General features: G+C 36.5%; 1 protein-coding gene across 6 annotated transcripts in view; it reads left to right on the forward strand.

Moving 5' to 3' along the window:
* Positions 1-13,087, forward strand: part of SLC38A11 (solute carrier family 38 member 11) — a 58,336-nt gene that overhangs the window by 29,230 nt on the left and 16,019 nt on the right. For all 6 annotated transcript variants that reach the window (XM_050752908.1, XM_050752909.1, XM_050752910.1 and 3 more), the window contains 2 exons: positions 9,787-9,857; positions 10,498-10,659. In XM_050752908.1, the coding sequence (XP_050608865.1) occupies positions 9,787-9,857; positions 10,498-10,659 (233 nt within the window). The remainder of the gene's footprint in view (positions 1-9,786; positions 9,858-10,497; positions 10,660-13,087) is intronic.

The following is a 13,087-nucleotide window of genomic DNA, read 5'->3' on the forward strand; positions in this document are numbered from 1 at the left end:
AAGACTGGTAATGAAGAAGAGGGGAAGCTCAAGTAATTTTAAGCTGGTAAAATCAGGAGAACTTAGTGACTGATCGAATGAAGGCACTAAGGGTATAGGAGTTACCTAGGGTGATGCCAAAGTTTCCAGCTTGGAGAACTATGTGGGTAGATGGCCCAGAACTCACTGCCAATGGAAGAAAATAGAAGAGTCTGCCAGCAAACTAACACTTATTTAGTGTCTACTGGGTAAGTCACTCTTCTACGTACTGGGGCTATTAAGACCAATATATCACACTCCTTTTCTGAAGACCTCTTACAGCTTATTAGAATGTGGGGTGGGGCAAAGGTCACCTAAAAGATAACCTCAGTGGACTATTTAATAGAATTATGAATATGCTGCTAGAGAGACATACAGGGGTCTACCTTTTTTAATGTGATTTACCAGGATATGAAGGAAAGATGATCTGGAAAAAATATATAGTATATTTTAAATATATCCTCATTTTGTGGAATCCTTGTGGGAAGAGGAGTAGAAGTCACTCATCCTTTTGGAAATGCAAGTCTGGATTTTGGAAAGGGTATGCGGACAAAACTGTACAGGGACTGCATATAAGGTGAAGAGAGGCACAATCCAAGTAGAACCCCAATGACAGAGAATTATGTGGACATCACATCTGAAATTACATTTATTTTTGATTTAAATTCACATGATATTTTAATTCTGTTTTGTGAAAAAGCACAAAAAAGAACCAAAGCAACACCCATAATTTTCACAAGTTTTCATTGTATTGAAAAAGTGATATCCTGCCCCCTCCCACCTATACTCTGCCCTTTTAATCCAAACCCACAGAGGTAAACACAGCTAACACCAATTTTTAAGTGTTAACAGAGGAATTAGAGACCACCCAGTAGGTGACAGAATAAGAATTAAAAGAGACTGGTGTCCCAAATGGCAAAAATGAAGTATTTGTGATGTTTATGGTGTCAAGCTGTGCTAGCTTTTTATGTGATTCGTATTTTAAAAATTTATATTTCAGCAAAAAAAAGCATAAAGTTTTATGTAAATTTTAACTAGAAATCAGTTTTTAAATAAATTTATTTTTAAGGTTTAATGAAAATTTGATCCATTGTCTTTTTAAATTAGATATGATTTACATCAAGGTTTTCTTACAGGATGTACAGAACTAATTAGAATATATACTTTTTAAATAATTTCAACTTTTATTTTATATTCAGGGGGTACATGTGTAGGTTGGTTACATGGATTTATTGGATGACACTGAGGTTTGGAGTACAAGTGATCCAGTCACCTGTACAAATGATCCCATCATTACTGTGGTAGTGAGCACATTACCCAATGGGTAGTTTTTCAACCTTTGCCCCTCCTTCTTTCCCCTCTTTAGTAGTCTGTGTTCCCAGTTCCAGTATCTGTTGTTCCCATCTTTATATCCACATGTACCCAATGTTTAGCTCCTACTTATAAGTGAGAACATGTGGCATTTGCTTTTCTGTTCCTGTGTCAATTTGCTTAGGATAATGGCCTCCAGCTGCACCTATGTTGCTGCAAAGGACATGATTTCATTCTTTTTTATGGCTGCATAGGATTCCATGGTGTATATGTACCATATTTTCTTTATGTAATCCAATGTTGATGGGCACCTAGATTGATTTTACATCTTGGCTATTGCGAGTACTGCTGTGGTAAACATACAAGTACATGCGACTTTTTTGTAGAGTAATTTATTTTCCTCTGGGTATGTACCCAGTAATGGAACTCCTTGGCTGAATGATAGTTCTGTTTTAATTTATTTGAAATATCTCCAAACTGCTTTCCACCATGGCTGAACTAATTCACATTCCCACCAATAGTGTATAAGTGTTCCCTTTTCTCCACAGCCCCACTAACATTTGTTATTTTTTTATTTTTCAAGACAGGGTCTTGCTCTGTCATCCAGGCTGTAGTGCGGTGGTGCAATCATGGCTCACTGCAACTTTGACCTTCTACGCTCAAGTAATCCTCCTACCTCAGCCCCCTAAGTAGCTGGGACTATAGGTGTGTGCCACCACGCATGGCTAATGTTTTTATTTTTGTAGAGATGGGGTCCCAGTTACATTGCCCAGGCTGGAAGCATGTTTTTTTGTTTGTTCGTTTGTTTTCACTTTTTAATTATAGCTATTCTACTAGTGTGTGATGGTATCTCATTGTGGTTTTGATTTGCATTTCTCGGATAATTAGTGATGTTGAGCATTTCTTCATATGTTCATCGGCTGTTTGTATGTCTTCTTTTCAGAAATGTCTGTTCATATCCTTTTCCCACCTTTTAATGGAGTTATTTGGTTTTTGCTTGTCGAATTAAGTTCCTTACAGATTCTGGATATTGGAACTTTGTCATATACATAGTTTGTAAATATCTTCTCCCATTCTGTAGGTTGTCTGTTTAGTCTGTTGATAGTTTCTTCTGCTGTGCAGAAGCTTTTTAGTTTAATTAGGTCCTACTTGTCAGTCTTCGTTTTTGTTGTGATTGCTTTTGAGGACTTAGCCATAAATTCTTCACCAAGGCCAATGTCGGGAAGGGTATTTCCTAGGTTTTCTTTAGGATTTTTATAGTTTGAGGTCTTACATTTAAATATTTAATCCATCTCGACTTAATTTTTGTGCATGGAAAAAGGTAGGGGTCCAGTTTCATTCTTCTGCATGTGGTTAGCCAGTTATCTCAGCACCACTTATTGGATAGGGAATCCTCTCCCCATCGCTTATTTTTGCCGACTTTGTCAAAGACCAGATGGTTGTAGGTGTGTGGCTTTATTTCTGGATTCTCTATTCTGTTCCACTGGTCTATGTGTCTGTATACTAGTACGACACTTCTTTGGTTACTGTAGCCTCATAGTATAGTTTGAAGTCAGATAATGTGATGCCTCTGGCTTTGTTCTTTTTACTCAGGGTTGTTTTAGCTAATGGAGCTTTTCTCATTCCATATGAATTTCAGAATTTTTTTCCTAAATTTGAAAAATGATGTTGGATAGGAATAGTGTTGAATCTGTAGATTGTTTTGGGTAGTATAGTCATTTTAATGATATTGATTCTTCCAATCCACAATCATAGACTGGTTTTCCCATTTGTGTGTGTGTGTGTGTGTTTAAATGAATCAGTTTTAATATTCAGAGTGATTCCTAAGAAGAATTTTCCTGAGCAGCTTTATATATTAATGTAAACCATGGTTGTCTATAGAACAGAATCAGAATATAAGTGAGCTGAGAATGAGGAAGTGACAAGAGCTTTCAGTGGATGCAGGAGCTGGGGGAAGTGGCCAGATCTGCTTGTCATTAATAACTTGTGGTGTGACAGGCAACATGGAGCCTTTGTTTTGTGTCATCCAAAGCACTTAACTCCCAGGTGTGTCTGGCTAAAAAGGCTAATACATGAGGCTCTTACAACAAAAATGCAGGCTCTGCTGGAATTGTATATTTGAAAGTGCCTCTGTTTAACTGAAAGGGGTTGGGCAGGTAGCATAGAGAAGCATGATGTTTTTTGATTCTCCTGATCCAGAGGTTTAAGTTCGGAGGCTCCTTTTTATCAGTCTGCAGAGACTGGAGCTCCCTTTGATAGGACTTGCTTCCTACTACGTTGCCTTATTGTTATTCACCTGTTAAAATCTAGGCTAAAATTTCAGAATGCAAGAATCCAAACTGAGACAATATTGTAAAATGAATTTAACTCCCCAAAGCTCTCCATCTCCCACTGCAACCCCCGTAAACACAAACGGTTTATTAAAAATATATAATGAAGCATTCGTTTAGATTTTCCAGGGTAAGGGAAGCAATTAATTTTAAAAGTGTTTGCTGTTCTAAGGCTACAAACTGCTGTAAGCCAGTTCCTATTTTTGTTAGTACTAAAATATTTTGAAACACTTGAATCATTGCTGTTAAAATGATCTAAATTTTACAGTAGCCTTCATTATTTGCCTAGATCTTTTTAAAGCTTTCTAAGGTATGATAAGGAATTCTGCTTCTTCTCAATGTTGTTTTTATTTGCATTTATTCGATGTATTTATTTTTCTCAAAGAATACATTCACAGGCCAGGCAAGATGGATCACACCTGTAATCTCAGCACTGTGGGAGGCCAAAGCAGGAGGATCCCTCAGACCAATGGTTCAAGACCAGCCTGGACAACATAGCAAGACCCCCACCTCTGCAAAAAAAAATTAAAATTAAAAATATAGCCAAGTGTGGTGACATGCACCTATAGTCCTAGCTTACCTGGGAGACAGAGGCTGGAGGATCTCTTGAGGCTAGGAGTTTGAGGCTGCAGTGAGCTATGATCACACCACTGCTCTTCAGCCTGGGGTTACAGTGAGACCCTGTCTCACAAATAAAATAAAGTAAAAGAAAAGAAAAGAAAATTTATTAACCTGATTTTATAAAGTCAAAGATTAACAATGACTTTTAATGAAATAGAGTAGCCTCCTACCAAAACCTGTTTTATTTCAACCCTTTAAGCCTCCTTATCTCTTGGCATTCACATCTCTATTTCTAAGTAATGTGATTCTAAGTGCCTTTTTTGGTGTCTCACTGTTATCTTCTCTTACAGTAGATGAAGATTTAGCTCTCTCAAGCTATCCTTCCTCTTCTTACATACATGGAGAATACCACAACTTTTAAAATTAAGTTTAGGTTTCTCTTCTTGTACACTTTTCCCTTTGTTTTCTCTACAATTACCACTTGATTTCGGTTTTGTGTTTATCTGGATATTCAGTTTAGCTTTTAAATTTGGTCATTTTTGTTCCTTCTTTTCCAGATGCCAAAACATATAATCTATTAATTTTATTATTTTTCCTGAAAACCTCCATCCCAGAGCCTTCTGTTCTGCCCTCCATTCTAGGCAGATTGCTTTCTCACTTTGCTCCCCCACGATCCTCCTAGGACTTCCTTTTACCTCCTTTTTGTGTTATATACCCTCTATCCATGATCCCAGCTCTTCCATTTTCTTTCCTTTCTCCTTTTGTTGGAGCATTCTCGGTTGCTTTCTGGTATCTCTGAGTCCTCCACATCCAGGGGTTTTGTAAAGTGAATCACCTCTTTCTCATCATGAGCTCCCTCTACACGGCTGCAACATCTTCTGCTCTCAATAGTCACCACAGAAGTATGCAGTTTCCTTTTCACAGAGTGTCTTCTCCTCGGATATCTCTTCTTCCACTATCCTTTCCCTCGTGAATTTATTCCTCTTTTAAATTTCTTTAGTAGCATTTTAGTGGGGTCTCAGAAAAGAGAAAAGATAAACTTATGTGGCCCATCTACACATGTTTAATTGGGTGTCCAAGTTTAACTTTTGATTATTAATTTGCATGGGGGTTTAATTAAAATTCAAACATTTTATTTAAAATATATTTTCTGCCTTAGGGAAGTTCCATCTTCCCTTCCTTCCTTCCTTCCTTCCTTCCTTCCTTCCTTCCTTCCTTCCTTCCTTCCTTCCTTCCTTCCTTCCTTCCTTCCTTCCTTTCTTTCTTTTTAGACAGAGTCTCGCTCTGTCACCCAGGCTGGAGTGGAGTGCAGTGGGGCACAGTCTCTGCTTACTGCAACCTCCACCTCCCAGGTTCAAGCGATTTTCCTGCCTCAGTCTCCTGAGTAGCTGGGATTACAGGTACACACCACCACGCCCAGCTAATTTTTGTGTTTTTAGTAGAGACGGGATTTCACCATGTTGGTCAGGCTGATCTCAAACTCCTGACCTTGTGACCCACCTCCCTCGGTCTCCCAAAGTGCTGGGATTATGGATGTGAGCCACCACACCTGGCCTAGGGAAGTTATTTCATTTGGGCAGGGGGCATTTGCTAGGCTGTAAATAGGATACCTTGCAAGGTTATATCTTGGAACATATACCCTATAGATAAGAGGGGAGTACTGTGTATAGTATTTCTTGATCACAGCCCTCTGTATTCACAGCTTCTGCATGTGCAGACACAACCAACTGTGGACAAAATATTGGAAAAAAATTAAAAATAACAATATGACAATAACAATGATACAAATTTTAAAATACAGTATGACAGCTATTTACCTAGAATTTACACTGTATTGGATATTGTAAGCAATCTAGAGATAATTTAAATTATATGGAAGGATGTACTTAGGTTATATGCAAGTATTAAACCATTTTATATCAGGGACTTGAGCATCCATGGCTTTTGATATCCATTGGAGGGTCCTGGAAACAATCCCTCCCACGTACCAAGGGACAACTGTGTATGCATGACCAATGTCATCTTCCAGCTTTTAGCTTACCTGTATATTTTTAAATGTGTATATAAATAATTTTATCATACGGATGTTTTATATTTACCTTCCATTGATTTTATTATCTTTAACTTTATTATGATTTTTAATATTATGGGTTTTTTTGAGTTTTAAATTTCTTTCCCTCCTTCAATATTTTATTTATTTTATTTTATTTATTTTGAGGCAGGGTCTTACTCTATTGACCAAGCTAGACTGCAGTGGGGTGATCATGGCTCACTGCAGCCTCAACCTTCCAAGCTCAAGTGATTCTCCCATCACAGCTTCTCAAGTAGTTGGGTGTATAGGCACACACCATCATGCCTGGCTAATGTTTTAATTTTTTGTAGAGCCTGGATCTCCCTGTGTTGCCCAGGCCAGTCTTGAACTCAAAGCAATCCTTCTGCCTCAGCCTCCCAAAGTGCAGGGATTTCAGGCGTGAACCATCATGCCCAGCCTCAATATTGTATTTTATTCTTTGATTTATTTTTTTCTGTATTTTATTATATTTGAATTTAAAAATTAATTGGGGTAAATTGATGTTTATATGATATTGAGTCTTCCCATTTGTATGTATGGATATGGTGTATTTCTCCATTTATTTGTGTCTTTAAATAAAAGTTTAACATGACATTAACATCATGCACATCTTTTAAAGTATTTAGTGTTTTTGTTGTCACTGACACTTAAAAAAACATTTTATTTGGTTGTTGTTAGTGTACATCCACCCACTTGATGTTTTGTGTGTATTGAACTTGTATCCAGTAACCTTGCTGAATATGCTTATTTTCCATATGCATAATTATATTGTGCACAAATAATTTACACAATCTTTTCAATGATTACACATCACTTATTTTATTGAATTAGCTAGGAATATCAATAATATATTCCAAATGCAGTGATATTGAACATCCTATCTGATTTCATTCCTTAAGTAGAATATTTTGAACTTTTCACTTTTAAGTACGTCATTTGCTGTAGGATTTGGTGGACATTCCTTATCCAGTAAAGGAGTTCTATTTTATTATTAGTTTCCTCAGCATGTTTTTCAAAGTAAATACTGAGTTGTATGCTTTTCTATATATTTTGAAATGGTCATAAGCTTCTTTCCTTCATTAATCTGTTAATGTGGTAAATTACACTAATATCTATTAATATAACAGCTATTAATAAATATTGATTATAATAATCTTTTGTTATTAAACTCCCCTTGCATTTATTGAAAAAAATTCATAGTCATAATTCCTTATCTTATAAATTGCTTGATGGCATTTGGAAACATTTTATTTCATATTTCAACATTTACAGTTTAAAGTCAAAAGGTCTATAACTTTATGTTTTCATCCAGGTTGAGTTTCAAAGTTTCAGCAATCTCATAAAATATACCCAAGAACTTTCTTCTCTCTCTTTTTTTTTCCTGTACAACTGGTTGTATCTGGAACTCAATCGTAGGCTATTTTATAAATGATTGGAAAGCCATACTCAATATCTGTTTCCTTCTCTTTCCCTAGATTTAGACATATGCATTTTCCTATCTGTAACATCTTTTTTGGCACTTTCCATCTTATAAAATCATCATCATTATGATGAACAGAGAAAATCCAAAATTATCTCTAGGTATTGTTTCACACTCCGGGAATATACCCAAGGAACCATATGGACCTAAGGAAAAAATTTAAATGGAAGAGAAAAAATGAAAACTAAACTTCTACATTTTATTACTAATATAAGATTTAAAAAGTAGGACACCACCACAATCTGTACTGGGGTTGGGGAGTAAGAGGGAATATTTTCCAAGTGCAAAAACCATAAGAGGGAAAGCATACCATTTAAAACATATTGTAAAGTTAGAGAATCCTCAAGTTTCTACAACTGTTAGAGCTGCCTGATCTAAATCATTTTCTAAGGATCATGTACAAAATATGTATTTTTTTTCACATTAACTTTGGAATTTAACAGGTTATGCTACTTTTAATGTCGACTGCATTTAGAGTAGTGGAGGCAGCAGGTGGCAGTAGTTCCCACTCCCAAAACTGGGACTTGGAGCAAGTCTTATAACAATCCGTGGCCTACCCTTACAGGCCAGCCTTTCTGTAAAGTTTCTTTGTGTCTGTAACTGCTTGTTTCATACATGGGAAAAAAGATAACATAATGCATAAATCCCACAAGGTGTGGATAACAAACACGATTTTTTTGTGTGTACCTTCTTTACACAGAGAATGAATAAACAAACTTATGAAATAGATGGGTCTTCATCTTTAGAATGAATTCCTGTTTTTTATTGAAAACACCCAGTGCCTTTTCATGCTTCCTAGGAATCTCCCTGTTCCATTCTTCATGCATTGTTCTGAGTCTCACTCGAGCCTTCCCTTCCCAAGGAAGTTGACCATACTTTTAGACTTTTTGCTACCTTTATTAATAATGCTGGATAATAATATTAATACTAATGACTGTTTATTGAACACGTGCTATGTGATAAACTCTCTTCCAGAAGTTTTACATATTTTATCTCATTTAATCTACACAGTGACTTAATGAGTTAGATACTACAATTATCCTCAATTTATAGATGTTGAAATTGAAGCACAGAGAAGTCACGTAACTTGCCTAAAATCACACAGCTAATAAGTGGAAGGAGGCCAGAAGAACAATTTAGGCTAATGACCTTAGAGCCTCTGCTGTTCATCATTACTCAGGGTGTGTGAGCCAGGTACACCTATCACTGCCAATATCAAATATTTTAATTCCACTAGGATGTAGCCTGTTTCAAGCTGTTTAAAGTGCATATATTTCCAAAATACCCTTGAGAAATATATCTACAGGTGGGAATTTGAGGCCACTGTCAGATGGTACAGCCCGGAAAAAATATGGCAATGAATAAACCAAGAAGATAAATCTCAGCTTCTTCACTCATTATTTGTGGAAGCTTGGCAAATTATATCACCATCCAGAGCTTGATTTTCTTCATGTGTTAAATGGTGATAATAATTCTTAAGTGTTATTGTGAAAATTAAATGAGATAACACAGTAGAGTTTCTAGAAGATAGTACATCCTCAATTAGCATTAGTTCATGTTTACCTCCCTCAACAAATTTTAGTGCCAACTAAATTTTTCTTGGATAGGTTAAGCCTGAAAAAAATAAGAGCAGAATGAACAGCAGTAACTGGGCATTATTAATTTTTGTATCTCCCTCAAAAAGTAGCTTCACTGGTGGGTGTATAATCAGTGCTTTCTGTTAAATTGATGAGCAAATAAACAAATTCACAAGATTACAGAGTCTGGATATTTTACATATGTAAAAATAGAATCCGTCCAAGTATTTGAGATACATTTTAGAGGACTGGGGTTAAGAGATAACACTCATGCTCCTAGGAAATGTATTCATGGTGACACAAGATTAATGGGAGCCCCTTATTAATTTCTGGCTTAAAGACACTCAGTTTATATTTGTGATACTATTTCTTGTTATCTGATATACTGATGCTTGAATTTATTTAATAATTTATCAAGTTAACTGATTTTTCTTCTAGACCAAAAACAGAAGATGCTTGGGTATTTGCAAAGCCCAATGCCATTCAAGCGGTCGGGGTTATGTCTTTTGGTGAGTATTTGGTTTCAAAGGCCCTTTCTCAATGTGGAGTTCTCTGTTCCATGAAAAAAGTGCTATGTTTCATATTTATGTCTGGATAGCAGATGTCCTAAGTTTTAGACTTCCTATTAGCAGCATATGATCTAGTTTGTGCCAATATAAAATTAGGCTCAAACTTTTCTCACTCATCACTAAAATTTGCTTCAATTTGAAGAAATCTATTTCTCATGCAGAAAACTCATTACAGTCATCTTGTTTCTTAACTTGGAAAGCTAGCAAGTGTTATGGACTTCTTCAAACCCTTTATTATGTCCCAAATGGCAAAGGAAGCCACAGAATGAAAATGATGGTATTTAGATTTTCCTTAAGATGGGAAGGGTCATTAGGAAAAGGAAAATGGGAGAGAAGGTTGGACTGGCCTGGTTTATATCAAGAGTGACGTGAAAAGACCATATAAGCCTGATGTGAATGGTCTCATTTCTAGAACTATTAGAAAAATTATTTGCTGACATATTAATAAATTTGTATATTTAAACTGCAGTTCATTGGCATCTAAAGTAGTACATGTCTCTGAATTTCAGAACTAAAAAAGAAAACCCTGGTGCTTGCTTTAATAATGCTTTTTTGTGTGTGTGTGTTTTTTGTATTGCAGCATTTATTTGCCACCATAACTCCTTCTTAGTTTACAGTTCTTTAGAAGAACCCACAGTAGCTAAGTGGTCCCGCCTTATCCATATGTCCATCGTGATTTCTGTATTTATCTGTATATTCTTTGCTACATGTGGATACTTGACATTTACTGGCTTCACCCAAGGTAAAGTGAGAGATTCAGTTATAGTGTTATAGTGTTGATGTGCGTTGGTACCAGAATACCCAATGTTCTACTCCCTATTGTACAAGTATGCCCAGTGTTCTATTTCCAAGATTACTCTCTTCCACCCATTCTCTCTATCCTCCTGCCCCCTGCTGTCTATTTCCTAATTTTTACCTTTTTAAACTGCTCAATTTAGTTCTGTAGCCCATACTCTCTCCTTCTACACACTGTCACTTCCCAGGACATGACTTTTGGCTTTCCTCCACTGCAGCTTGATTTTCAAAGGTACCAGTGGCCTCCCAATCTTCAAACAACCTCGATTTGGATTCTCCTGAATCTCTCTGAATCACTTACCAATACTGAACTTCCTTTCTTTGCTCAAATTTTCCTCCCTTAGAGGAAAGAGTATTACTATATTATCATTGTTATTCTTTCTCTCTGTTAATTTTTTTCTCTTTTCTTTTTCTGTACCCTCTCTAATCTCCCACTCCACTCCATCCCACACCACCCAGATAAAGGTCTCAAGCGTATTGTTTGCTCTTCTCTCAAACAGTTTTCCAGATATTTTCGTTGTTTTAACTCTAACCCAGACCTTCATATTGTTTGCTCTTCTCTCAAACAATTTTCCAGATATTTTCATTGTTTTGACTCTAACCCAGAGCTTTCTCTTTGTCTCCAACCTGCTGCCTGTAGGACATTTCTACTCAGTTGTTCTGTATTTGTTTTAATCACAAAACATTATGTTTCCCTTAAAACCAGACCTTTTCTTCCTCCCTCCAAAGATACTTCTCTCTTTTTTTGCATTCACCCAGGCCCAACAACTGAGCAGTCCTCTCTTCTACTTCCCTTGACCCTTACATTCAATCATCAATGTAGTGTAATATTCAGGACAGTCCAGCAATAGGCTGCGATTCACGTATTTCACAGCTCTTGCAGGTCTATTATCTCATTGACCTTCAAATAACCCTTTGAAGGGAAGTGGAATAACTAGTTCTACCCCCTGATTAAAACACAAAGAGATGAAGTAACTCGCTCATGCTGGCTGGTGACAAACCAGAAAACAAGTCTTCTGACTCTCAGGTTCAATTTTCTTTCCATCCCCTTTCTGCCTCCCCTATTTTGGTCAACTGTGACCCTCTGAAAGTTGTGCCTTTGCCTCAGCTCCCATTAGCTTAGTTTTCTGAAAACTTGGGTGCTGTTGGAAGGATGGCAGCCTTATTCTGAACAGAGGTTACAGATCACTATGATTTTAGGCAAATATTTCTCAGGAAATGAAGGAAGATGACTTCAAAAAATAATGTTTAGCAAAATTCAAATGCAGTCAAAAATATAATACATGCGTGTGCCACTAGAGTGCGGTAACAAAGTGACCTTGAAAGTTCTGATAAGAATTGTGTTTCAAAGCATTGCCATGTGTCACTATTGCTACATAGTTTGCCAATGCAAATGGCCTGTGGGCTCTGGTCTGTACAGGACCTTCATTTTAAAATGCCTTTTCTGTAAGACATAAACCTTTTTTGTTAGTTATATCTTCCTGGAGCTTTTATCAGTGGTAATTGCTCAGATATAATTAAATCTCTATAAAACAAAGCTGACAGATGTTTGATGTCATTTTCCCCCTAGCTGTAATTCTTTAAAATATACTTAGATTCAAGCTGCAATAAGCTGACATTGTTTCTCCAGGCCACCTCTCCTTGGGTAAATCTAGTCTAATTGGTGTATACTGCATTCTTCTTTTCTAACCTCTTTCAGTAGATAAATTTCAGCTTGTGAGGCAGTGGGAACTCAAGATTCTCCGACATTTCTATTGGAAAGACGGTAGGGCTTATTTTTTTTTAGTGGAGGTTAGTGAACGGGGAACTTCAGTCTTTTTTTCTTAGAGTACTGGAATCTTTTCAGTCAACCTTGAAGCAGGTTTCTGCCACCTTTGTGTTTTAATCCCCTCCTGCCCAAAAGGGATGTTCTAAAGTAATGTAGATTTGTTCTAGTTGATGGGGGGAGGGGAGAGAGCCACTTCAAGTAAATCTTGGGAAGAGGCAAATTATTTAGGATATTCAGCTTTGTAATGAAAAAAAAAAAAAACAGTTCAGAGGTATAGTTTTTCTTCTTTTTAAATGGTGTAGTATTGAGTGACTTTGACCTAATTTTCAATTAAGTTTAATTTTAAAAAGGTAACCACAAGTTTAACATCTAAGTGTGTTATATTCAGAAAATAAGCAAGCCTAAATACTCTGTTTCGGCATTAGTCATTGTTTTATTTATTTATTTATTTATTTTTTATTTCTTCCATGGACTACTGTACAGTTGTAGGTAATTGTTTTTTGATGACATGACATCTGCGCCCTACTTAGATCCCTGTATTTCTTCATAGGCAGCTGAGAAATATAGTGTCTAAATAAGAATTGTTTCAAGGTCTATTTAGTCCATC

The sequence above is a fragment of the Macaca thibetana genome, chromosome 12 (genome assembly GCF_024542745.1).
Source record: "Macaca thibetana thibetana isolate TM-01 chromosome 12, ASM2454274v1, whole genome shotgun sequence".
NCBI lineage: Eukaryota > Metazoa > Chordata > Mammalia > Primates > Cercopithecidae > Macaca > Macaca thibetana.